The sequence below is a fragment of the Marmota flaviventris genome, chromosome 10 (assembly GCF_047511675.1).
Source record: "Marmota flaviventris isolate mMarFla1 chromosome 10, mMarFla1.hap1, whole genome shotgun sequence".
NCBI classification, from domain to species: Eukaryota; Metazoa; Chordata; class Mammalia; order Rodentia; family Sciuridae; genus Marmota; species Marmota flaviventris.
In genome coordinates, this window is record NC_092507.1 from 13,984,099 (window position 1) to 14,012,040 (window position 27,942).

Sequence of the window (27,942 nt, forward strand, 5' to 3'; positions counted from 1 at the left end):
TGAAAAAAACGGAAGGGACGGAGGCGGACGGGTCATCTCGCGATATCTGGAGCGCCGGCGCCGGCCTTTCCGGCTCTCGGCCGGCTCTCGCGAGACTTGAGGAGAGTGGGAGCGCGGGGGCCGGCTGCGAGGAAAGCTGGAGCCGCGGGAGGGGAACATGTCGGAGTCAGACCTCGGCAGGAAGTGGGACCGGTGCATGGCGGATGCGGTGGTGAAGCTAGGTGAGAGCCTCCCGCCCCTGGCGGGCCGGGCTCGGAGCCGAGCGGCGCGGAGGGCGGGAGGGGAGTCGCACGGGGTCAGGCCTGGCGACTGCCCAAGCGCGGGAGGTCACCGGCGGCGGGGGGCACGGGCCGAGGAGCCTGCGCCGCCGCGGTTGAAGCGCCGGCGAGGTGGCCGGCGGGGTGGCAGTGGCAAAAGAGCAGCAGGGCTCCTCGCGGAGACAGGTGTGCAGGGACACAGCCTCGGGTCAGGGGCTCGGCAGTCTCCCAGGTGCCGCGTCTCCTGGCTCCGGGCGTCGGGCCTGCTCGGGTGGCCACCTTGCTCTCGCGCTGCAACAAAAGTGCCTCTGCAGAAGGTCACTGGGAGGGAACGTTTTATAGACACTGCCCGGCCCTCATGTGAATTGCTGTCATTCCCGACCTGTCACCTCATTTATCTGAATCACAGTCGTCTGGGGCCTGAAATTGGAGCCGGTGAGGATGATCTGGAATGAGAATTACCCTAGAAAGTAAGAGCTCGGTCACTTTTCCGTCCTCAGTGTAACTCCGAGTAGTTTTTAACATATACATAGTGATGATACAAATTGTGAAATCCTTGTGAAACTGCGTGGAGTGGGTGAAGGAGGGGAGAGAGGGAAATTTGTTTATAGATTGAAACAAGTACATATTTTCATTGTGCTAGGTGGGCAGCTTCGGACATTATCTCATAAACAGTCTTTTTACAGGTTAGGAAATGGAGAGTCAGGTGAAGGAATTTGTCCAGGAACGTGCTGCCAGTAAGGCAAAGCTGAAAATCCAGCCCAGGTTTTCTGGCTCCGAGTAGAGTACCATGCTCATACTTCCATACTAATTTTTATTATCCATATTTCATATTTTTTTGTGTATGGAAATCTTAGGTCATTTAAGAGGATTTAGGATTATGTACTTGAATGAAAATATTGGGAAAGAAGATTGTAAGCTGCATGAAAGCAGGGATTTTTTTTTTTTTTTGAGAGAGAGAATTTTTTTTTTTTTAATATTTATTTTTTTGTTTTCGGCGGACACAACATCTTTGTTTGTATGTGGTGCAGAGGATCAAACCCGGGCCACACGCATGCCAGGCCAGCGGCATGTGAGCGGGCTACTGCTTGAGCCACATCCCCGGCCCCAAGCAGGGATGTTTTGGTTTATCCCCTGCTGTATCTGCAGCCCCTAGAAGAGCGTAGAAATAAATTGTTAGGTTGTGGCTCAGTGGTGGAGCACTTGCCTAACATGCGTGAGACACTGGGTTTGATATCCAGCACCAAATAAACAAACTAAATAGAAAAAATAAAGGTATTGTGTCCATCTACAACTTAAAAAAAAAAAAGAGTTCATAAATGAAATTCTTTGAAACAGTTACCATTTCACTCCCAACTTAACACTTAGCAGCTCCAAGACTTGGAACTGAGTTTGAGTTCTCTACTCTCTTTGCTCTCATCTCACTAGTTTTTCTACCTTAAGGTTTCTTCCTCAATTATGAAATGGAAGTAGAGAGATTTACCAAGATGGATTAAGGAAATATATAAAATACTTAGCATGGTGTCTGACAGTGCATTCAGGAATTGGTTGTAGTAATATTGTTGATATTAATATTGTGTTGCTGATGACCACCTGAAGCAGCAGTGTCTCTGTCACTCATGACAGCATCATGAGTGGGATGCTGGTGGGGAATAATTAGATGAACCCCAAGATAATGTAGGTGCACAGGTAAAAGTTACAATGAGAGCTTCAGACTTTGTGCTGTAAAACTTTTGTAAAGTAAGTGAAGGGAGCGGCCGAGGTCATCCAGTAAGAGTTTTCAAGGGAAGTGGGCCTTCAGCTGACCTTTGTAAATGACTTTGGACTTGGGTAGTCAGGATGAAAGAGTGGGCACAGACCAGCATGGATATTTACAGAGGAGGAAGTTGAATTACAGAGAGGGTAAAGTAGCCAGAAGCTGGGGAGCTGGCATTAGAACCCAGGCATCAATTTTAGTGGCTCTACTTTCTAAAGAAAAGAAGGCTGGTTTGGGTAGAGTCATGATTGTGAAGTGTCTTAGATTCCATTTTATCTTCAGGGAGTTTGAGTTGCCTTCACTTTTTCACATGCAACTTGAGAGGCTGAAGCAGGAGACCCCAAGTTCAAGACCAACCTTGGCAAATTGATGAGACTCTGTCTCAAAATGAAGAACAAGGGCTGGGGATATAGCTCAGTGGTAGGCAACTCTGGGTTCAATCCCCAGTACCCCTCCCCCTTATCCCCACATACATAATGGACTTAGATAAGGGCAGAAAAGGAAGAGAGCAAAGGCCTAAGAGGCTCTGTTTGAATAGTGTCTAAGACCATGAGGGTGAACGCTGCTTCCTTTTCCTATAGATAGTGAATTTGTGGAGCTCTCTTAAGTCTCTGGATGCTTGCTTTTCTGGTACTTCAATATAGAGATTGAGTCTCAGGGATTGGCAGCCTACCATGAGATAATTATGAGATTTGGTGGAAGATGTAGACAGGAATGAAAGGGTCAGTGCAGAAGCTCCATCTTGATGATTTCCTACTCGCTCTTCAGAGACCACAGGGATAATACCATAGTGACTGGAGATCAACCTTTGGGAGCCCTTTTCAATCTGTCTGCCTGTGTACAAGTATCTTCATTTCTTTTCCTATTGGTTTGCTGAAAGGTGACTTTTGTTATATGATGCTGGGGATCGAACCCAGGGCTTTGACCATGATAGGCCAGCACTGTTCCATTGAGCCTTGTCACCATTCCAAAAGGTGACTATTTTAACTGCTTCTCTGTAGTGAAGATGTTGTACATCAAATTAAATAACTCTCAGAGTATGCTGAAGGCACATGTGCTTTTAAAAAATGCTTTTAAAAATTTTCGTGGCCATGGTGGTGCATGCCTGTAATCCCAGTGACTTGGGAGGCCTAAGTAGGGGGATTGCAGGTTCAAGGCCAATCTCAGCAATTTAATGAGATTCTCAACAATTTGGCTAACCCTGTCTCAATTAAAAAAGGACTGGGATTGTAGCTCAGAGGAAAAGCAGCCCGGGGTTCAATCCCCAGTACAATAAAAAAAAAAAAAAAAAAAGCAAAACCCCCCAAACTATTTTGTGTCAAATAATTTGGAAAGAGAATAGGTGATTTGTAATATTTTTGATCTGTTATATTAAGATCCTAGATTGAAAAACCCACATGCTTCCCTGATTTTGGACAGGAGCTACTCAGTGATAGGCACAATGTGCCATTGTTCTTTGCCTCTTTGCCTCTATTTTTTTCAGCCTTTGTTCTTCTCCGGTTTTCTTTTTTGTGTGTGTGCTGGGAATGGAAGTCAGGGCCTCAAGCATACCAGCACTCACTGTACCACTGAGCAATATATAATATTTATTATCAAATGAATGACATATATTGTTGAGAATTTTGTAGACTATCTTCTCTGTCCATATTTGCTGCTCAGCTTGCTTTTATTAACTGAATAAATTAGCATTTAAATGGAAAAGTCTGAGTAAAGTAGATTTCATGTGAATTTTTGCCAGTTCACATGTTTGATCATGTGTCCTTGAACTCTTGGGACTTTTACCAACTTTATGTTTCATTGGGGGATATAAATTACTGTCAGTAGATCTTAATAATAAAGTAGAATTAGGTATGTTTGAGAGTAGTCAACCGAGAAACAAACCAGAGAGCACTTTACATTTAAACAAGTAGAGGGTGATGTTGGTTTAAGCAGTAGTGCCAAAGCCTTATTGCAGGAAATTAAAAAGGAGTGAAGAATATTACATTTTATGAATGGCATGTTCCATTAGTTTTATTTGAATGCGTCATTAATGGTTTTTGCTAATTTTATGGATTTATTTTTAAATTTTATCAGATTTATGGAATGCTTTGGTTTTCTATGCTCAGCTTAAGGGTTGTGCCATTCATTTTCTTGTATGTACTGAGTAATTTGTCTTGTGTGCACCCACAGCATGAGTAAGCCACACATTTCTTGTTAATGAGTACAACAGGCATAGTGTTTTATGACTGTAGAAAGTTTAGTAGTTCTGATCTCTGCAGTGCTGATGCCCTTAGTTTGGTCTTAGCACTCTGGACTGGATGGGAGATTATATCTGTTTACTATTTCACAAGGAAAATAGGATTTTTAGATGATAATATCACAGAGGTGCAAGACTTCCAGGCGTCTGCTGTTTGTGGTGTGAGAGTTCCTGAGCCCCGCACTGATAGTCAGGGAGACATGCCATTGCCCTTGGAGGCCTGATATAGCTCACTCTTGAATGCTGGAGGCAGTGTGGCTGTGGCTCTTGTGACCAAGTTGGTACTGTTGTATGATAGGTGATAGTGGGCAGGGCCTCAAGTGCAGAGGTACCAGAGGATGCTTTGAGGAATATCTGATTCCAGTATTTCCTGGATTCATATCCAGGTCCTGGGAATCCCTAATGTGACTTGGAAAACTTTAACATTGGCTGTGTCCCTTTTGCTCTATTTTACTCCTGCTATGAGGGGTTAGAAGTGAAGGGTAGAAGTCATAAGGTAAAATAATTAACACATTGACTCTAATGTTGGGTGTTGGTGGCGGTATGGAAGCCTGAAAATCAATATTCCGGTTTCTGTGTGTAATGGTAATTGTTTATATATGCTTCTCAAAAACTAGTTAACATCAGCAGTTGTTATGGTCAGCTATTGTAAGGGGCATGCATCATGAATAGGTCCTGGCCCGGGCCTGGAGGACAAGGTGGAGGTGATATTTGAGCTTCACCTTGGAGACTATATAGATATTTAATAGGTGAACCAGGTGGAGAACTGCATTCCAGACCTCATAAATTGCCAGACAATGTCTCAGAAGAGAGAAACAGACAGACAGAAAGACACTGGCTGGCTCCCTTGGGGAATGATGAGAATGGCTGCATTTACTGAGCATTTACCTCAGTGTAATTTGCAAGCCATTGATACTTACAAGCAGCCTGTCCTGTACTCAGCTTGGGACTGTGGTAGCATACATAAGGGCATCTTATTTTTCAAGCTCCATCTTGGGAGAATATGTAGATGTAACTGTGTGGGGTATTTTCACCATGAGAACATGGAAGCTCACAGTGGCTGTGGGCTTTAGCTGCAGAGGTGGGTTGAACCCCATTCTGTTGGCCTTCCAAAGCGCATGCTTGTAACTACTATGTGTTAATGGGGGAGACTCATGGGAGGTGGGAGTCAAAGGACTTGTGGGGAAGGGCAGAGGTGAGGTAGGAAAGGTAGAAGGGGGAGGTAGTTAAGGAAAGCCCCCCCCCTTTTAACATTTTTTAGTTGTAAATAGACACAATACCTTTATTTATTTGTTTATTTATTTATTGTGGTGTTGAGGATCAAACCCAGTGCCTCACACATGCTAGGCAAGCACTCTACCACTGCGCTACAACCCTAGCTCCAAGGAAGATCCTTATAAAACCTGTTAACAAGTTTGGATTTCATCCTAAAGACATCACCTTTTTCTTTGGTTTTTTAAAAAATATATTGGTAGGGACCATATCATGATCTTTTCATGTGAACTGGAGTATAGAAATAGATTGTTACGCAGTATAAAACTAACTTCCTGAAAGGAGTGTAGAAATATTGATCTCTCTTAAAAACTGCTTTATTGAGGTATATTTCACATACCATAAGAGAATTTATGGAGCACTCGCCTAGCATGTGTGAAACTCTGGGTTCGATCCTCAGCACCACATATAAAGAAATACATAAAATAAAGGTATTGTGTCTAACTATAATTAAAAAAAAATAAATATTTTTAAAAAGGATACAGTTTTGGTAAATTCACAGAATTGTGCAACTCTCGTTACAATCTAATTTTAGAATCTTTTAATTTCCTCCAAAAGAAACCCTAGGCCCAGTTGTTCCCATTACCAAATCCCCGACTCCACTCTCCCAAAACTACTGATGTACTTTCCTATCCTAGACATTTCACATCATGAAAATATAACATATGTGTCTTTTGTGTCTGGCTTCTTTCACTTAGTGTTATGTCTACAAGGTATATGCATTTTTCATTATTTTATTATATTTTGTTACCAAATAATATTCTGTGGTATGGCTCTAGCATCTTTTGTTTATTCATTTGCTAGCTGGTGGGCAGTTAGGTTGTTTACACTTTGTGTGCGTATGTGTCAGGGATCGAACTCAGGGGCACTTAACCACTGAGCCCCACATGCCCTCTTTTTTAAATTGGAAACAGGATTTTGCTAAATTGCTTAGGGCCTGGCTAAGTTGCTGAGGCTGATTTTGAATTTGGAATCCTCCAGCCTCAGCCTGCCAAGTCACTGGAATTACAGGTGTGTGCCTGGCTACACTTTTGACTGTTCTTAATGATGCTGTTGTAATCAAGTGTACAAAGTTTTTTGATTTTTATTTTTTGTTTTTAATGGTACTGAGGGTAGAACCTAGGATGCCATACCACTGAGCTATACACTATACCCCAGCCCTTTTTACTTTTTGCTTTGAGACAGGGTCTTGCTGAGTTGCCTAGGTTAGGCTCCAACTTATGATCCTCTTGCTTCAACCTCTTACGTATTGGGGCTATAGGAGATGTACACATCTTTGTGTGGACATATGTTTTCATATGGAATGGAATTGCTGGATTTTGTGGCAATTCTGTACTTAGCGTTTGATGAAAATCATTGGCTGTTAAGACAAAGAGGATGGAGGTTGAATTTCTGGTTTCAGAAATATCACTGAATTACATGAGACAATTGGGGAGAGCTAGAATGAAGGCAGGGAGATGGGATCGTATATTACAGATCGTATATGCAGAGCCATGCTGAAGATGAGATGATAAAACAGAAAGCTGAAGCTAAGATGGGAGCAGGAGTGGAAAGGAGACAAATGAAATAGTACCAAGATAAGGACTCAACAGAACTTGAAATAAGGGCTCAGGAGCACAAGGATTCAGGCGATGCCAAGCCTACCCAGGTGAGAGTTGTTCCCATTGACAAATAAGAAAGGCAGGAGGGGAGTCCAAGTAACATTTGCAGTTTTAATTTCTAATGTAGTGAGGCAGGGCTCAGTCAACAGATGGAACTTATTGAATTGCCATGCATTCATCTTCGTGAAAAAGAATTTTGGCCTTGTTCCTTCATTACTAAGAAAATAGGACAGTACATGAGCAGCTGACCTGCCTTAGGATTAGCCAGCAGATTTTGTGTATTCTAATAATCAATAAAGTATGGTTAGATTGATAGTTTAAAGCCATTTTAATGTTAAAAAATACTTTCCTGAAAGAGGCCATTGAATAAAGTCAGGGAAAAAGAAAGCAAATCATTGTTTTAAGTATCAATTCATCTCATAAATGTGGGTTACCACAAAGCGTTGGTGGCTCACCAGAAATTGCCTTTTGGTACCCCGTGTTTGCAAACTGATTCCTCTCCATTTCATGGAGTGATATCAATTAGTCTAAACTAAAATACTTCAAAGGTTTTTGGTTGTTTACTGGTTTGGGTTTCAAATTAGTACATGTTAATTGCTGAATTGGTAGCCATATTTGTTTGCTTTATGTATTTGTAAACAGTGTGAGCAAAGATAACTTTTTCCATTTGCTGCAGCAATATAAATAATGGAACATTGTGATCTTAGTAGAGGAGGATTTTCTGTTAGTATTACAGAATAATGTAATTAGGCGCTATATGGAACTTGAAAACATTAAAATTTTTGTTCTGGTTGTGGTTTTATGCTTTCCTAAAATGTGGCCTGAAACAGTTTATTAGTAAATATGCTGAATTGCTTTCTTTGGCAAGTGCATTTCAATACTGAATCCAAGTAAAAATACAAATATTTACTTATAAAAGTTGTTGGTTTGGTAATATTTTTACTATGGCCATTGACCCACTAGTGAAATGTTAGGGCATTGCTAGATTTGTTCCTGTTTATTTAAAGGCCAAGAGGGAAAAAGAGAAAGCTAACATTAATTGAAGCTTGTTAATGTGCCACAATATTTGGTATGTTAATATCCCCTTTCTACTTTCCTAGAAGCTCATTGAGGAAACTTAATATCCCTTTTTCTAGCAAGAGAAATAATACTCAAAGAAGTTTAGGAATTGAGAAGAGTATTATTTTTGTGTGAAGATTGAATCCAGTGTTTCATGTATGCCAGGCACGTGCTCTGTCACTGAGCTACACCCCAAGTCAAAGCTGATTTTAAATTCTATATGAAATTATAAACTATCCAAAATAACCAAAGTGTTTTTTTTTTTTTTTTTAAGAATCAAATTGGAGTAGTTATATTACCTGCTCTCAAGATTTAAGCTATAAGACAGTGTGATATTGGAGAAGGAATACACATAGAGATCAGTAGAAGAAGGGAGTCCAGAAATAGACCCCAAAATATCTGGCATTCATTTTTGTCAAAGGCAATATAATGAGAAAAAAAAAATTTCAACATATTGTGTTAGAACAACTGAGTATTCGTATAGAGATAAAAATGAACCTCACTTGAGAGGGTTATAGACCTAATGTAAAAGCTAAAGCTACAAAACTTCTAGAAGAAAATTCAGGAGAAACAGCTTTGCGAACCTGGGGTCACAAAAGATTACTTAGGATACAAAGAGCAAAAATTACAAAGACATACTGGATTTGATCAAAATTAAAATTTTGCTTTTCAAAAGACACCATTAATAGAACAAAAAAATCCACATGGGGGAGCTGGGAATATAGCTCAGTTGGTAGAGTGCTTGCCTTACATGCACAAGGCCCTGGGTTCAGTCCCCAGCACTGCCAAAAACAAAACACTTTATGGGGCATGTGGTGCATGCCAAACCGTGGAATGGGAGAAAATATTGCCTTGAAACCATCTGACAAAGGACTTGCTTTCAGAATATGTAAAGAACTCATAATAAAATAAATTATGGTAGAATTTTTTAAAGACTTAGTTATAATGGTAAATAAACATGAAAAGATGTTTAACGTCAGTGTTCATTAGGGAAGTGTGAATTAAAATTGCAAGATACCCCTGCACACCCATTAAAATAGCTGACATTTTAAAGATTGTCAGTACTTAGCATTGATAAGATATAGAGCAACTGGAACTCTTGAACACTGTTGATGGAAATGTAAAATAGTAGAACCACTTTGGAAAACTGTTTTGCCGTTTCTTATAAAGTTATGATATAGGTAATTCTACCCAACAGAAACAAGAATGTGTGTCCACACAAATACTTGTATGTTAATATTCATAATATTCATACCCCCAAACTGGCAACAACCCAGATGTCCATCAACTGATAAATGGCTTACGAAATGTATACTTTCTATGTATGTTATACTTTCAATAAAAGCTATTAACAAGATATATGCTGTCACGGGAGGGTGCTCCATGTGAAGTGAAAAAAGTAAGGTGCAGAGCGTCAAGCTTGTTTATCAGATATAAATGGAATTATATATGTGTGATAAACAGTAATAAGCTTAATTCATATTATCTCTAGGGAATGATAATGATGCTTGGTAGGGGGGATCAATAACTTTGCTGTTTTTATAATTCAAATATACAGGGGCTGAGGGTATATTCAGCTGTAGGACACTTTCCTAGCACGCATGAAGTCCTGGGTTCAAACCCCAGCATGCCAAAAAAGGAAAATACACAAATAAGAATAGTTTGTTAAAAAACATTCATTAGCTGGGCGTGTTGGTACATGCCTGTAATCCTAGCTGTTAAGGAGGCAGAGGCAGAAGAATCACAAGTTTGAGGCCAAACTCTGCAGTTTAGTGTTCTCTAGGTAGAGTTGTCTAGGTTCAGTTCTCTTCTGAAAATTTCATTTATTGAGTTCAGTCAGTTACCCTGTAGTTTTAATTTAATGATCCTTAAACAAGTCTAATTCTGCTGTTTAACATGTTAGTAAAATGAAGTTTCTTCAAACTTTTCACCAACTGTGAAATTACTTTGGCATTCATTAATGAAGTTTCTCATTCATTGGCAGGTTAATGGGTTTGCTCTTGGTGGATATGAGGTCCCACTGTTGCTTTTCTTGGATACTCCAGTTGAATAACCTCCTTGAATTTATACCCAGAACGATAAGAGTATGAGAGCTAGAAGGAACTGTTTTGTTCCTTCAAAGTCATTCGATGCAGTCATTTTTAAATGTCTTCCAAAGTACCCTTGAGGTTGCTTGCTAATGGCTGGAGTACGTACCAAAAAGAAAGTGAGGGGAGGTGGGCAAGTGGATCTTTCCAGCCTGTCCTACCCCACTCAGTGGAGAAGCTCTATGTGTCTGTTCTCTTTGAAATTGTTTTTATTGGGAAAGTAAAATTTCATTGCTGATAACACAATATATTTTACCCCTTTCATTTCACAGATTAGAAAATTGATCCCATTGAGGTTGAAATACATTCCTTAGAGTCATTCATGTAGGGTGATTTGTTTGGAACCTGTTTATTCCTGTGTCCTGGATATCACACAGATTTGTCCATGAGGCTGCTGCTTACTGGTCCATTGATCCCCTTTATATCTCCTCCTGGATTTATCCAGCCATTGGGGTCTCACACACTTGGGATACACCATCCCCTACTGCCAGTTGTAACTTAGTTGGGAGCTTGGTCTAAGGTACTATTTTGCTGAATGTGGCTGATTCCTATTTCAGCCTTTATAATCACACCAGAGACCTCCCCTAACCAAGAGATGGCTGTTTGGAATTGTGTAACATGAAGGAGTTTGTTAGTCACCAGTTTCCAGAACATGTTCTCTAGAGCCCTAGGGTTTATGCAGCCCCTCTGGGAGAAGGATGGCGTTCAAGAGTTGGGGCCAGTATGCTGCTTGAACTCCAAAAAGCAATTAACTTTTTATCTGTTGAATATGCTGGACTTCCACAGAAGGTTACTCTGGAGGGAGAAGAAGGGAGGAAGGAAGGGACCAGCCTCTCCCTGTCAGGATGAAGGAACTGGGGGTCTTACATGTTGCTTTCCATTAGCTGGTGAGGCAGTGTGAAATAGTGAAAGGAAGAGGGATCTAGAACCAAGTGAGCTTGGGCAGTTATGACCTTCTCTGAGCCTTGGTTTCTACTTCCGGCCAGGTGTGGTGGCACAATGCCTGTAATCCCAGCTGCTTGGGAAGCTGAGGCAGGAGGATCCCAATTTCAATGCCTCAGCAATTTAGCAGGCACTGTCTCAAAATTAAAGAAAAATAATAAAAAAAAGGGCTGGAGATGTGGCTCAGTGGCAAAGCACCTCTGGGTTCAATCCCCAGTAGCTGCACCCCCCCCCCACTACCAGTTTTCTCTTCTGTAAATTTGGAATGCTGATCCCTATATGGTTTTTCATTTTGTTTTGTTTTTCCCTGTGCTGGGGATTGAAACTAGGCCCTTGCACAGACTAGCTAAACACTTCACCACTCCATGGTTACATCCCCAGTCCCCTACGTAATTTCACCAAGACCCAAGGTAAGATAATGGCCATGAAAGAATTTTATAAATTATAACCCCCTAGACCAGTGTTTCTCAACCAAGGGTGATTCTGTTTTTTTCTCCCTTACCTTTGGAAATTTGACAGTGTCTGGAAATGTGTTTGGCTGTCACCGCAAGGTGGGGTGGGGGGGTTGAGGGTGAGGGAGTGAGCGTGTCTAGCGGATGGGGGCAGGGATGCTGTTGAAGACCCTGCAGTGCTCAGGACAGCACCCACTAGGAATCACCAGCACAAAGTATCAGGAGTGCCAACACTCGGAGCTACCCCAGCCTCCCAACTAGCACACAGCACAGCCACGCATCCCTCTGTGTGCATGTGTGAGTTCAGCAGCAAACACAAGGTGGGAATGAAGCAAAGAAAAAGGAAGACTAGGGCTGTGGCTCAGTGGTAGAGTGTTTACCTAGCATGTGTGAGACCTGGGTTCAATCCTCAGCATGGCACCAAAAAAAAGGGGGGGGGATCCCAAAATAATAAGAATGACTTTACAGAAAGCATAGCCCACCGTTCTTAAGGTTTTGTTTTATTTTTAAACCAAGTGCATGCCTGTAAAACAAAACAAAAGAACTATGTTATTTATAAAGTCATAATTCATTGGAATATATATATATATATATATATATATATATATATATATATGTACGTATGTGTGTATATATATATATATATATATATATATTTTTTTTTTTTTTTTAAGTGGTAGTGGGGATTGAACCCAGGGCCTCACACATGCTAGGCAAGCATTCTAACACTGAGCTACATCTCCAGCCCTTTCTTTTCTTGGGGGTGGGGAGTACTGGGGATTGAACCCAGAAACGCTTAATCACTGAGCCACATCCCCAGCCCTTTTTAAAAAATATTTTATTTGGAGACAGGGTCTTGCTAAGTTGCTTAGGACCTCAGTAAATTGCTGAGGCTAGCTTTGAACTTGGGATCCTCCTGCCTCAGCCTCCTGAGCTCCTGGGGTTACAGGCATGCGCCACTGCACCCTGCTCATCCCTAGCCCTTTTAAAAAATTATTGGGATAGGGTCTTGCTAAATTTCCCTGGCTGACCTTGAACTTGGTTGCAATCCTCTGCCTCAAGGGCAAGGAAGAAGTGGGAAAAGCTAATTTACAATGCTGTTTATGCAATATGAAAGGAACAAGAACTGAAGGGTGAATTTGAGTGTGCAAATTGGAAATCTGATGGTTGTTAAAGGAGGCTCTCCACAGGTGAAAAGGTGGGTTTAGAAGACAGTTGGGAGACATGAGTGGGAAGCACAGTGGGACAGGAGGAGAGGGAGGAGACAAGCACATTGCAGTGTGACTGAGTTGCTTGTTTAAAATTATGGAAGTCAGGTCCAGTGGCATATGCCTGTAATCTCAGCTATTCAGGAAGCTGAGACAGGAGGATTGTAAGTTTGAGACTGGCCTGGGAAACAGTGAGACTCTGTCTCAAACCAAAGAATAAAAACAGGACTGGGATTGTAGCTCAGTGTAAAGTGCCCCTGGGTTCAGTCCCCAGTACCAAATAAATAAATAAAAATAAGATTATGGAGACTTTCCACATTACTTTAATTATTATTTTCAGGTAGAATATTGAAACTATTAATAGTTAACAGTTTATGTATTTGGGAGGAACTGAAATCCAGAGCTTTTACTTCAGTGTTCATTATATAACCTAAACCATTAGAATGCCATTATAAATTAGGAAATTTATAATTATTGTAATGTGCTGACATAATTGTTGACAGATTTGTACTTAATGTTACTTTGACAAATGTTTACAAGTTAGAACTAACGTTACTGATTTTTTTTGTCAGATCCTACACATATAAACCTCAATTCCTGTTGGATAGATTTTAAATGATTAACTGAAGCAAACAGTTTAAGCAACATAATTCACTTTTTACTAGGCAGATAGACCTAAGAAAGCTGTTAAAATTTTGGCATAATTTCAGATGACTAAACTAAATCTATTAGTTGTAGGGTTTTTTTTTTTTTAACCATTTCAACATAGTCTTGAGTGTGAGAAGCCCTGAGCTTGTGTGCTCACTAATATCCCGTTCTAATTAGAAGTCAAAATATATTACTGCTCCTGTCCCATGTTTTGTCTTAACACTAAATAAATGCTACTAATTTTATGTACTCCCAGAAAAGATTATCTGTGAGCATTGAAAAATCAACTTTTTTCCTTATTCTACCTGTAATGTGAAATTTATATCAGGGCTGGGGATGTGGCTCAGTGGCAAAGCACCTTCTTTCTGTTTTATTTTATTTATTTATTTATTTATATTTATTTATTTCTTAGTTTTCGGCGGACAGAAACATCTTTTGTTTGTATGTGGTGCTGAGGATCGAACCCGGGCCGCACACATGCCAGGCGAGCGCGCTACCGCTTGAGCCACATCCCCAGCCCCACCTTCTGTTTTAAATGACTTTTTCTCTTCACTCGGTTTCTTAGCGTATACAAGTCTAGTGACTCAGATTTATTATGGGGCTTAGTAGATTGAATGACAATGAAAAGTTGCTGAGGACATAGGTCAGTGGCAAAGCGCTCGCCTAGCAGTGCAAGGCCCTTGGTCCACCCCCAGCACCACAAAAACTGCAAAAAAAAAAAAAAAAAAAAGCACATACACAGTGAAAAAATGTGTCTGTTTTTGGAAGCCCTGAAATTCAGGCAGGTCCTTCCAACTCCTCTGCGACCACTGACTTGATTTGTCATTTGCATCAACGGTGTCTTAAGTGCAAAAATGTTGGTATATGTTAAAAATATTTAACCTCCTTTGCCGTCATTCGTCTTTGTCCAGGAGGCTTTCTACCATATCCTTCCTTACCTGTGGATCCCTTACCCAAGAATTGTCATTGTGCTCACTGCCATTCCTCAGAAGATTCCAGTCTTGACCGAAGTCCTGTTTTACTGCCTTTGATACCATCTTTCAGTTCTGCCTAGCATGGAATACTGGCAAGGTCAAGGGAAAGCTGTTGAGAGAATGAAGAATATAGGTAACCTTGTCAGTCAGATGAACAGAGAAATGAAAATCTGAAGTCTAGTCCTTGGGTTTGGAGTGTAGCTCAGTGGTAGAGCATGCTTGCATCACATGCTACAGACTCTGGATTCCATCCCTAGTACCACCCAAAACCAAACCAAACCAAACCAAACCAAAACATACCTGAAGTCTGGACCTTACCTCTGAACACAGTGGCATTCTTCTAACTGCTGTGTGTATCTTTGCTGGAAACTTCTTCAAATCTGTCCTCATTCTGCCAGAATGGACTATAAAAGTCCACATTTAATATTTGCTTCGCTATTTAAATTCATTTATTTCTTCCCTATTGCTTATAGAGACCAGGACCCAGAATATGGCAGAAGGCTGTGTTGCTTCGTGTTCTGCGTCCCACTTGACAATTTAGTGACAAGGAACTCCTTGTAGCCCATTGCTATTGCTGCCTTCCCTGGTAGTTAAGTACCTCCTTAGTGCTTCTAGTACATACTTTTTCTGTAATTGTGCCTTGCACTTTGTTTTTAATTATCAGTTGGTACCAACACTAGATAGTGAACTTTGTCTTTCTGTCCACATCCTGCACACATTAGCTGAATCTTCCTAAAGCATAGCTTTAGTCATGTTACTTCTTTCTGAACCCTCTTGGAGACGTACCCTGCCTACTAAGTGAAGTGCTACGTAGACTCCGTGGCCCAGGTTCTGGTTGGTGCTTTCTGTGGAATGGCCCAAGATTCCTTTCTGGCCTCATCTGCTGTCTTCCTGGATTTGCCTAGTGCTTCACCCTTGGGCCACTCCTGATTTCCCTGCTTTTCTGCTCCATTCAATGTGCTCTCATCCTCTAGGTCCCAGCTGTTAAAAGTCCACCTTGCCTCCAAGACAACTAAAATACCAACTCTTTCTTGAAGACTTAAAAAAGTCTTCACCACCAAATGTGTCCCCACCTCCTCCTCTAGATCTTGAAAACACTCTCTCTCTCATGGCGTGGAGGTTCTGCTTTGGGTCATGTTTTTGGCTGCTTGACTTCTTATCCCTTTTGGATCACAGAGACCCTAGGGAGAAAGTAGTTCTTTATCTGTGACTCTTATTGAAGCCAGGCCTCTTGTCCTTCAGTGCTCAGTAAATATTTGGAATTTCATTTTGTTCTTGAAATGGTTTTTAAGTGGGGAAAGAACATAAATCACAGTTACTAAGTGCAGTGCCCTGTTCTTCCAATCATTTTACACATAACATGCTGTTCCATTCTCACTTCTCCCCAGGCAGGGATAGGCACTGTCAAGTGTTCTTTTGTTTGTTTGTTTGTTTGTTTTGTTTTGAGATAGTCACTGTGTGGACTGGGCTGACCTAAAACTAGTGGGCTCAACTAATCCCCCTGCCTCATCTTCCCAAGTGCTGGAATTACAGGAGCTTCAATCACTTGTTTTGATTGATTGATTGATTGCAATGCTGGGGGGTGGTCAAACCCAGAGCCTCATGCCTGCCAGGCAAGTGTTGTAGCACTTAGGCACACCCCCAGTTTTCCTTTTTTCCATATGAGGAAGTTGACACCTGAAGAACTTACATAATTGCCTAAGGACTAAGTCACACAGGTCATAAGTAGCCCAACCAGTATTCACAATCATGTTTAATCTGTCTTCCCGCAAGCCCACATATCCCCATAACTGGAGTATAACCACTATACTGCTTCCCATTTCTCAAAGAATAAATACTATATACTTGACTGATGTGCTCTAAGAGTAAAGAAAAATTTCCCTAGTGCCTTCCACTTAATAAATGTGATTAAATCCATGTGTGTAAGGGAAAGAAACTATTAGTTCCTGGTTCTCTATTGAATTTTTCATTTGAATCAGAGTAGGAAACAACATAATAGCAACGATGGAATATACATAGATATACATAGGGTATAATGAAACCCTAATTCTTATATTTACACTTGCAAAAATGATAATCCAGTTACTGATAGAGATGATGAGGACCTAGAGGTGCTGGAGATATTAGAGAAGAAGGGTCTTACTGGAAAATACTCTTCAGCAATTTATAAGTCTTCAGCCTATTTGGATTCATTTTATCTCCATCCAGTGCACAGAGCGAAATATTTCCTGGCTTCCTTTGTTGACAATTTCTCATTGATTCTAAGTAATTTCAGGTTTTTATTACCATTGCTAAGTCAAACATCTGTGGTTTCTGTTGTTTCCTTGAGGGACCAAGAGTAACATAGTAACATACTTATGCCTAGTTACAGTCCAGAAAAGCATTTGTTGTCCCATATAACAATCTATTAGACCCCTGTGGTTATGGGAACCTCTCCATGAAGTTTAGCCCTTGGTATAGGAAAGAGCCATGACTTTGGAGTTGGCCTGGATTTGAGTTCTACTTTATTAGTTGTGTGTAGTAAATAACTTTACTCCTTCTGAATTGTTTCCTATTCTGAAGGATGGGATCATAATAAATCACATAAGGTGATACAGTACCTGACACTATAAATGTTAGCACCTCCAGGGTACCCCCCCACAAATGTAATATGAATCTGTAATTGTGTTTGTATAAGCTTGATAATAATTCTTTTTTCCCAGCTTCCCTTTAATAATTAAGCTTGTCATTTTCCTACATATGCCCACATGGGAATTAATTATATTTTAGTTATATGTTTACAGCTATTTCTTATTTTATGCATTCTTGAAAGTTATACAGCTGTCAGAATTCTGAAAGTTGAATCATGTGCTGTATGCACTCATTTAGAAGGACCCTTTTGTGAGTTTGGCTTTTCTTTGGTTTTTCTTTCTTTCTTTTTTTTTCCCCTTAATATTAGTTGTAGTTGGGCACAGTACCTTTGTTTTATTTATTTATTTTTTATGTGGTGCTAAGGATCGAACCCAGGGCCTTGCACGTGCTGGGTGAGCACTGTACTGCTGAGCTACAACCCCAGCCCAAGAGTTTGGCTTTTCTTGAAGCAGAGCACACCATTGAAGACTTCCACATTTGCCTTCCATATCTTTATTTCTGCTGAGTAGTTTGCTTGTTCTGATCAGAATCCTGGTAATAGATGTTCACCCAAGAAATTCCTACATATTTTCCAGCTCCTGTCTAGTGTGGATGGCCACAGGAAGGCTAAGGTCTTATAAAATAGCCACCTTCTTAGTCTATTTCCTAAAGACCCTGCAGCAATATTGACTTTTGAGAAGCTGATTAGCAGACTAAATTTACCATCTCCAGGTCTTTGGTCTGGCACACTTTCTTGGTTAATTCACATGACTTGGCTTACATGTGGACACCTGGGACAATCTGTCTTTGCCTCAAAGGATTAAGTAACACAATTTGAAACTGACTTATAACTATTTTTTTTCCCCTCATAAATTGGGCCCTGAGCATCTTTTGTAAATCAGGAATTTTCTTGAAAATTCTCACTAAACTCTGTCGCAAGGTACTTTTCTATAAAAGCACATTCTTGTTTGTTCTTTCATAACAAATGCACTTGGTAGTTATAATAGCATTGATAGAAACATGATTGAACAGGAAAGCAGCCTATTAAATCAAATAGGTCAATTTGATTTAATCCACGTTCAAAGCATAAAAATAGCTTTATTAAACATAGTACAGCTCAAGAAAAATCTATTACATTTTAAAAAGGAAAATGATCTAGTTAAGCAGTAGTTCTAAAGGAATTCCATATATATGTACACACACACATAAATTTGTGTGTGTGTGTACATATATATATGATGTGTTCATATAAGCAATTGCTAATGCCATTGACAAAGTCAACTCTCCAGAATAGGAAAAGACAGTTTCTGGTTTTTAGCTGTGGCTCAACTATAGTGTGATCCTATGTAAGCCAGGGAGTTGTATTTTAAGAGAGGATTAACTATTACTTTAAACTTTTGACATCTTTTGAGTTTTACTGGGGAGATGACAGAACTTAATACCACTTACTGAATTCTGTGTCAGACAGTACTGGAGACTTCCGTTTTCATAACACAAGCAACTCTGAAAGGTTTTCACCCTAGGACTGAGCAGGTTGAGGCTGGGTGAGGTTATGTAATTGACCAAGGTCAGAGAGCTGGCAGGTGGGGACACAAGCAGCAGTGTGCACCGGGCTCTTCTTGCTACAGGGCAGTGCTCTTGCCACTCCATCCACCTGGAGAGTAAATCCTGGAAGCTGCACCCTTTCTTTCAGACATTAAGAAAGAAACAGTTGCTTGGCACACAGTTTCTAGGATCTTAAAAACTTACTGGAAATTTCTGTAACTTTTCATATTTGTAAACTGCCAATTGACTATGGTACTTCAGTTTTGCTCTATACTCTTTTTTGAACTGGGACTTGAACCCAGGGATGCCTTACCACTGAACTGAGCCACTTCCTCAGACCTTTTTATTTTTTATTTTGAGACAGGGTCTTGCTAAGTTGCTGAGGTTGGCCTCAAACTTGAGATCTACCTGCCTCCCAAATTTCTGGGAACGTAGACATGTGCCTCTGAGCCCTGGCTTGCTTGTACATCTTGATACGAGTTATACAGAATAAAAGAGAATTGCTTAGCAATTTTAATCAATTTTGAGACATAGGTTAAAATTTAGCACTGATAACTATACCTTAGACTTAAGAATATTGGAGGCTTGAACGTTCAAAATGTTAAATGTAAACTGAGGTGAGGTCTTAATTTTCAAATAATAAGTTATTGATAAATTAAAAGGGGCTATAGTCTTTTATTTCCTTGGGTATTTTGTTGTTGTTGTGGGGTTTTTGTTTTGGTTTTGGTTTGAGACCAGCTGTCCCTGTGTTGTTCAGGTGGCCTGGAACTCCTGGGCTTAAGCAAAATCCTTCTGCCTCAGCCTCCTGAGTACTTGGGCTATAGGCACACACTGTCGTGCCTTGCTTTTCCCCTATGATGTTTTATAGTAATGCTTTAAAAAAAAAATTCTATATGATTTGTTTTGTTCCTCTTCAAACAGTGGAGGTCCATTGGTCATTGTAGCTTTTGAAGAGTCAATTCTGCAGGAGCATGTATTGCTCCAGCTTGTTCTTTTTATGGGCTAGTAGCCAAAATACATTTCTGCAATCAGATTTTATAGTTTGCTTGTTAGTTCCTGCTAATTATGTTTGTTTGTAATTATTTGTAGTGAAGTAAAGCTTTATTATCTGTGGCATGGTGAGAGCAAAGATTTTTTCTAAATGTAAAAATAAAGTTACATCAAGTAATTAGAAATTGTCCTTAAGTACAATGGCCATCAACATATATTTCACCCCTTTCTTACCAAAAGGTGGCTTAAGTGTACACCGGTGTACCTTTGTTGGTTATCCTTTTTAAATTTGTTATAAAATCACTGAGGCATAAGATAAGGTATATTGTATATACAGTTAGTAGGGGCAGAGTTCTCTGATCTTTTGTTATTAAAACAGTGTCACATGACCTGTTAAGGAATTGTTTCTTCCAAAAAATGTGTTTATCTACTAACCAGTTTTATAAAGTCCTTTTGGGTACTAGAATGCATTACATTGCATGGTTAGATTGATTTGGAATAATTCCTTCTAGAAAGAATTTGTGCCAATTCTTTTTCCTCTCTGAGAGGAATGGTTGCAGAGCATAGGCTCTGTGCCTAATGTCAATTCCATAAGGCTCTTCTGTGTGTGTGTGTGTGTGTGTGTGTGTGTGTGTGTGTGTCCCCAAACTGGACTCTGTCATGAGGAAGAGATGTATCTATAATCGAGCATTTTCTTTACTCAAGGGTTATTTGTCATTTCAGACAGCATGGACTTTTGAGAACAGCCTTGAGTTGGGGGAGGCAAAGTTATATAAACTGCATTCATAGTTAAATATTTGCTTCTAGGGAAAAGGTGAAAAATGCTTTGTACTTTTTCCTTTGGCTTTTTCCTCCAAAAGAGCTTGTCATGCAACAACAAGAAAAAGTGGCCAAAGGCAGAAAAAACCTCTTCTCTTTTCCATGTTGGTTTGTTTTTATTGTAAGACAAACCTTTCATGTTTTATTGTTATAAAGCTTAAACCTGGCCTAGAGGTGCCAGTCTTTAGTGGAAACAGCTGCACAGTTGGTGTCCCCTGGTCAGGTGGAACTTTCTTTGAAGCAACATGTTGCCTTTTAAAAGAGAATTGAGCATGTGAGAACTTGACTCTGTAAAACTCATCAGCATTCCGCCATTGTTTATCTCTTAAGTGACTGGCATAGCTAACTTTAAGTAAAACATTGCAATTAAAAACCATTTTATGAATGAAAAAAATCTCTCTTTCCTGAAAAGAATACCATATTACTTTGTGTGTTAAAAATATAGAAACATAGAGGGGGGGAGATCACTCAAGAATCGAAATTCTGACAGCCCCATTTAATCAAGACCACAGAACATGTCCCCGATAACTCTTCCTTTTGGTTGGACTGAACTGTGATTTTGAGCTTTTATTTATATTTGCAGTTAGATGCCTTTGGTAGGAGCAAAACAGGGTGGTTGGGCATATATCTGGGTTCTAGAGATAAAAGATTTTCTCTTGGTCGATGTTGCAGTGTTTCTCATCTTTTTGATGGAGCGATACTGGTAGCAGTGGACTTAGCATCACTCTTGGTCTCTTGCTAGGAAAAGTTTAGCATCAGAGAGCTTTCTTTCCTTGGGGAAAAATAGAAGAGACAGGCATGGAGTCAAGAGGGACAAGAAAAATGCTGAAATATTTTCCTTTTGGGCTTTTGATTTCTTTGCCAAAAAAATTGCCTCCAGATGGGGAAGAGCAAAAGCTCTGATTGTAAGCCATTATGTTTTTACTGGCCTGCCTCCCCATCCCATTGCCGGGTTTGGAATCTGTAAGCCAGTCCAAATCCTTTACCTCATTTTCTAGTACCAATTTACTGTCTTACTCATCTTCCAGCTGCAAGGGGTGAGGCAAGTTGCCTTGAAATTGAACCCTCTGCCATTTTATAAACCAAGCAATAGCAGAGTATCAATATCAGTGGCTCTGATTTCTCTGAAGTTCTTGAATCTCACCTACCAGGTAAATTTGCATCTGTGTCATATGCACGCTAGGATCAGTCTGGAAATGAGTCTGAATAAGCCCTTTGGGCTTTGTGTAGACTTGTTACACAGGGTTGCCTAGCATTCTGAGCTGTTGCATGGGGAGCGCAGTTCATGTTTTGACTGTTAAGTGTCACTGGATGCTCCAGTTTCCCTTGGGAAGTCGTAATTGTGGGGGTTGAGGTTGTGGAGGAATCTAGTGTCTGGACATAATGGGTCCAGTGGCGCTGGAGTATGGCAGACTCAAGCCCACATCATTGCTCCAGAACTAATCAATGGATGACTTGAAGACAAGTTATTTTCTGTACCTGGAAAATGGGGGAGAATGCCATATCAGCTTGTTTGACATAAACAAATTTTTTTGGAGGTGGGGCTATTGGGTACTCATGAGAAATACTCAAGTATTAAGTTCCTTTCCCTTGTCATTATGCCAACCTTGATTGTGGTCTAATTTTTCACCATTTTATTAATTGGAAATTGGGATGATAAGTGATTTTCATATATTGCATTTTAAAGTTGAGCACCAAATATATATAACACATGATCTACTGGATAGGGCAAAGTAATTATTTTTAATTAAAATATATTTGTGTAGGCTATAGTCACGTATGTATAGTCTTGTTGCTTACCTATGGGAATATGTTCTGAGAAATGCATCATTAGGCAATGTCCTCATTGTATGAACATCATATAATGTAGTTACACAAACTTAGGTGGGACAGCCTTTGCACCTGGGATGTAGGTATTGTTCCTGGGCTATGAATGTGTACAGCCTATTACTGTACTAACCATCTGGGTAGTCATAAACAGTGGCAAGAGTCTGTGTATTTCCACATAGAAAAGGTAAGTAAAAAATCCTATAAAAGATTAAAAATTGTATAATTATATAGAACACTACACTCACCAAGAATGGCATTGAACTTACTCTGGGTGAGCCAGTGAGTGAGTGATGAGTGTGAAGGACTCTAGGACGTTAACACACATCATTGTAGACTTTACACACCTTATAAATAATAAGGCTACACTACATTTATTTAGAAAATTTTTTCTGGGCTGGGGGGACGGAAAAGCTCAGAGGCCCTTGGTTTGATCCCTAACATCACCACCTCCCCCACAAAAAAATCAGTAATAAAATAACCTTAGCTTATTTTAACTCTGACTCTTGTAATTACACCTACATTAAAACACAAATACTGGGGCTGGAGATGTGGCTCAAGCGGTAGCGCGCTCGCCTGGTTTGCGTGCGGCCCGGGTTCGATCCTCAGCACCACATACAAACAAAGATGTTGTGTCCGCCGAAAACTAAAAAAAAATAAATATTAAAAGTTCTCTCTCTTAAAAAAAAAAAAAAAGTAAATAAATAAATATTAAATGTTATAAAAAAAAAAAAAACACAAATACTTTGTTTATGTTCCAAACATAGCTGTACAAAAAAAAAATGTTTTCTTTAAGCTGGTTGTGATGGTGCACACCCAGCAATTCCAGAGGCTGAGGCAGGAGGATCCAAGTTTGAGACCACTCTAAGCAACTTAGCAAGACCCTGTCTATTTAAAAAAAAAAAAAAAGGATGGGGATGTAGCTCAGAAGCACACCTGGTTTTAATCCACAGTACCTATATATCTTTGTTCTATAAGCTTTTTTCGGTTTTTAAAAATTTCTAGGCTTTTTTGTTACGAACTAAGACACAAACACACACATTAGCCTAGGCTTTCATGGTGTGAGGATCCATCAGTATTACTATTTTCCACCTCTACCTACCTTATTCCCCACTGGAAGGTCTTCAGGTGTCGTGAAACTTTGATCCTCCTATGATGACAATGCCTTCTAGAATTCCCTCATAAGGACCTGCCTGAGGCTTCTCTCCATGAGGTATCATTCTTTTCAGAAATATGTTCATGGTGGTTTGTTTATATTTATTTATTTGTTAGTTTATTTTCACCGTCGATTTGCTTGTATATAGATAATGCACCATGAACAGTCCTCTCTGTTAATGAGACCCTGTCTTTAAAAAGAAAAAAAGAAAGAAAGAAAGACTGGAAGTGTAGCTCAGTGATTAAGTGTCTCTGGGTTCAATCTCTTCTCCCTGCCCCCCCGCCCCCAGTGCATCAATCAGAGTGCAGAAGTGACCAGGGAAGCATCCTCTGGCACTGTTTATCTGGCTTCCTTATGCAAGATGGGCAGCAGTGCAGAGAGGGCTTAGAATAATCTCTTGGCTGGTTCCCCAGCCCCCTACCCTCATATCCTGTAACTTGTCTAGGCAGAATGATGGAGAACAGAGTTTTTATTTCCTATCATGGGAGGGGAGATCAAAGGCATCTATAAAGCTTCTGACAATAGGAAAGGTTAGAAATGAAAAAAAAAATCAACTCTCTACCAAATTATGAAAAGATAACCTGCTTTATGATGTTCATACTTAAGAAACGTTAATGTTATCTTTGTCAAGTTACTATTATGCAATTTAACATATATATATAAATATTTTTTTTTCCCTTTTTTGTAGGTACTGGTTTGGGATTAGGAATTGTTTTCTCACTTACCTTCTTTAAAAGTAAGTTTGACTCATTTTTCCATACAGTATATATGTGCGTAGCAGGGACACAAGTTTGGAGAAGGCACATCTAAATGGCTGTTGGCCCATCCATTTATGGGTTAGGTAGGCCATTGTAAAACAGCTCTGGACAAAGAATGTGGACTTGAAAGAGGTCAAAATGGGCTGGACAGCTCCTGCATTCCCTCTGGGCGTTGAGTCAGGTGCCTGTTATCTTAAAATATGATATCATTTCAAAAGCCTGTACTTTATGCCAGTGAGTCATTTAGCCAAGTCTTCATGCTCAAATATTTCTAATTAATTGTAATTTTTTTCTAAAGGAACTTGAAAATGAGAGTCTTGCTGGTAATAAAAACGAGTGAACCAGAAATACACATGCTTCCTGGCCAAAAATTCTAAGTAAAGGCAGGCAGTATCCCTTTCATTCTTTGGAATAACTTCCGAAGTTTGGATCGTAAACTGAAGCCAAAGGGGTCACTTTGACCTGTTTCCATGAAGAGCTGTCAGGGACTGCATAACTAGAGAATCACGATTAACATACTCTGTTGATGTGAAATAATCATTTACAGATTGATTTAAATAAACTCCATGATTTACTAAACTAAAGTATATAAATATTGGTGAAATTGCTACCTATTTAAAAAATTTGAAGCACCTTACTGAAAGGTATTATTACTTCTGACAACGTTAAAATATCAAACTGAGCAGATGATTAGAACTGATACCAAAAAACTCTATTTTCATATTGTACTACTTAAATTTTCCTCAAAGCTAGCAGCATAGATGCTTATAAATATTTGCTACATTAATATTTACGTATTAACCCTTTTTTTGGTGGCATGGACAAAACATCCACAGCACTGTGGTATCGCGATATGGTGCCCACTGAGGATTTATTGAACCCTTAGCAGATGTATTAAAGGGGTGGGAAACTTTATCCTCTCTAAATGATTTTTTATTGAGATTTTCCTTTTTTTGCTCAATAGGAAAAATGTGGCCATTGGCCTTTGGTTCAGGCATGGGATTGGGGATGGCCTACTCCAACTGCCAGCATGATTTCCAGGCTCCATATCTTCTACATGGAAAATATGTCAAAGTATGTATACGATTGATGTTTCTTTTCTTTTCTTTTTTTTTTTTTTGCAGAAGAAAAAAGTTTCTCCTGAGGTTGTACTTTAGTGCCAATTGGCCTTTAGTGATGTTGACACTATTTGGTGCTAAGAGGGTCTCCCCTGGGTCTTTAGTTGCATGTGTGCATTCAGATGTGCATTTCCACGGTGGATGGCTGGGACTGAAGTCATTATCAATGGGGAAGCATTAGCTAGCTGTAAGTAGCACTTTTCCTTTAAGATCTCAGTGCCCTGTAAGCACCTCACTCAAACTAAACCTGAAGACTCTGGCTCTCGGCCATGATTCTGCGTTTTTATTGGAGAAGATAGTCTTGACTAAATTTCCTGTGTTTCTGTCAAAGGTCTTGTCTATAGGTGGAGTTTTCTTTTTACTTTTTGCTGTGCTTGGATTGAAACCAAGGCCTCACGCATGATAGGCAAGCGCTGTGCTACAGAGCTACATCCCTGGCCCTTTTAAAAATTTTGTTTTGATATGGGGTCTCTCCAAATTGCCCAGGCTGACCTCAGACTTGCAATCCCCTTGCTCTAGCTGGGATCACAGGTGTAAGGCAGCACACCTGGACACAAGTGGATTTGCAAACAAACTGGAAAAAGGAAAGAGTGTAGCCTGTCTCCTGAGGTTTGTGTGGCAGCCTTTCCCCTTGCCTTGCTTTAGATGGTTGGTTCCTATGGGGTTTAAGTGACAAGGTCAGGGAGGCTGGGTGTTCACGGTTAGAGATATTATTTTTGTGTCTCCAGGGCCTGGAACAAAGAGTAGGCACTGAAGTAAATGTAGAGCAGATGAGTGAAGTGAATCATGTCTTCCGCTAGCTGTAGGTGGTAAAGGCTGGGCTCGCTGAAGCTCAGCCTTTACAGCAACCCGGCCTCTAAGAGCTGCACAGTCCCTACATGTCTCGGATTCCCCGCTCTCCAGCTTTCCTTTGAGCTGGAACCTTCACTGCGATGGGGCAGCAGCAGATCAGGAGACCTGTGTGCAGGCCGTCCCTTGCTTCTTACGAGAATCTCAAGTTGTTTCACTTTCAAGCTCCCATTTTCCATCCGTAAAATGAGGAAGAATTTCTCCCTATGGGGGATTTTTGTTGTTGTTTTGTGGGGTGGATCCTGGGGATTGAACCCAGGACCTCACACATGCTAAGCACATGCTCTGTCACTGAGCTACATCCCCCAACCTCCATAGGGTTGTGGTGAGGGTTAAAAGTGAAAATGTTTTTAAGCTGTGAGGTGCTATATAAATAGAAACATCAGTTATAGTTGAGGCCAACCAAGAAAGGGTGATTGACTTGTCCATTGTTCCACCATAATAACAAGTAGAGCGGAAAATGTGGCACAAATGCGTGTCCTAATTTGGTCAAGAGCTGAAGCTACAGGGTCACGAAATCTCAAATAACAGTATTTTACCACAGCTCCGCAGCCTCCTCTTTAGGAGCCGCTCGCACTCTGTCAGCTGCCCACCAGCTAATCCGAGCGCTGCAGAGAGTCGGGGCAGGGGGAGTTGATATTAATGAACCACCTCTGAGCCAAAGCCAGGGGGAGGATAGCAGAGGGGGACAAGGAGAGGCACAGCTGCATGGCAGCAGGCTGAGGACAGGCCTTTCCACTGCTCCCTGACTCCACTTTCCTGGCAGCGAGCTGAGTCTGGGGTGGGGGAGAACAGAAAGAACAGGCAGAGAGCAGGTCTTTTTCTTGTTCAAAATGTTTCCATTGTTCCAAACTGGGTTGTCATGGATAATAGCTCAGAGGTGATTATATGGGTATTATATGTTTCATAGCTGGGAGTTACAGTGGAAAATGTTGTTACATATTTTTTACAGCCTAGTGTATATTGTTCCAAAATGGCCTTGTAACTTCATCTCAACTTGAGTCTATGCCTCGATGTTGTCATCCTCTACTTGCTTTAAGAGGAAGGGCTCATTCAGGGTAGTCATACCATGCTCACTGCTTGTCAAATGACAGCTACGGCCCTGTGGGCCATCTCAGTGGCTTTATCTTCATGTGCTTTCTCTCTAGACCTCCCAGTTGGTCCTGAGAGAGGTGTTATTATCCTCAGTCAGCAGATGAGAAAATGGAATCTTACTGGGGTTAAGAAACTTGCCAGAGATCATATAATTAGTAGGCTGTTTCAAGTGATGTCCTTTGCACTCACCTATGACCCCTTAGATGGTTTTAGGAACTTAGTTTGCCAGGGCCTGTTCCATTCCTTGCCCATTCTTTTTCCTCTTAATATTGGGGGAACCGTTCTTAGGAACCTGAGAGGGATATTTACCATCTTCTGGTGAGAGTTTAAAGCAACAGTGTGGGGAGGTTCTGTCCCTTGGGTCTGGCCTGAAGCAGCGATTCAGGTCATCCAGCTGCTGCCTGCATTGTTCTGACCTGAGTATCCTTGCTTCACAGGAGCAGGAGCAGTGACGCACACTGAGAACATCCCAGTGGGAGGACAAGAGAAATCAAGTTTATTCCTCAGGAATACTGAAGTGCCCTGGAGTTAGCTGACATTTCTTCTGGAACAATGTTATCAGTAATGCTTTAAACTCCAGCACACTGTTTATGTATTTGAAACCAAGTCTGTTTCTTGTTTTGTATTTTCTCTCTGGAAAATGTAAGGAGGTGATCTTAAATAAATTTAAACAAAAATGGGAA

The 27,942-nt window shown here is 40.4% G+C and overlaps 1 protein-coding gene across 1 annotated transcript; it reads left to right on the plus strand.

Annotated features, from left to right (window-relative positions):
* The first annotated feature begins 68 nt into the window (after positions 1 to 68).
* On the plus strand, positions 69 to 27,942 carry Micos10 (mitochondrial contact site and cristae organizing system subunit 10). Its single transcript, XM_027951959.3, has 4 exons — positions 69 to 221; positions 24,128 to 24,175; positions 25,162 to 25,271; positions 27,697 to 27,942. Exons 1-4 carry the CDS (start codon positions 158 to 160, stop codon positions 27,709 to 27,711), a joined length of 237 nt encoding a protein of 78 aa, XP_027807760.1. The 5' UTR covers positions 69 to 157; the 3' UTR covers positions 27,712 to 27,942.

What these genes read in the sequence shown, in the direction of transcription:
- Micos10 (XM_027951959.3), top strand. Translation starts at nt 158, where the DNA reads ATGTCGGAGTCAGACCTCGGCAGGAAGTGGGACCGGTGCATGGCGGAT. An exon ending in GGATGCGGTGGTGAAGCTAG is followed by an intron (nt 222 to 24,127) that starts GTGAGAGCCTCC and finishes CCTTTTTTGTAG; the next exon opens with GTACTGGTTTGGGATTAGGA. An exon ending in CTCACTTACCTTCTTTAAAA is followed by an intron (nt 24,176 to 25,161) that starts GTAAGTTTGACT and finishes TTTGCTCAATAG; the next exon opens with GAAAAATGTGGCCATTGGCC.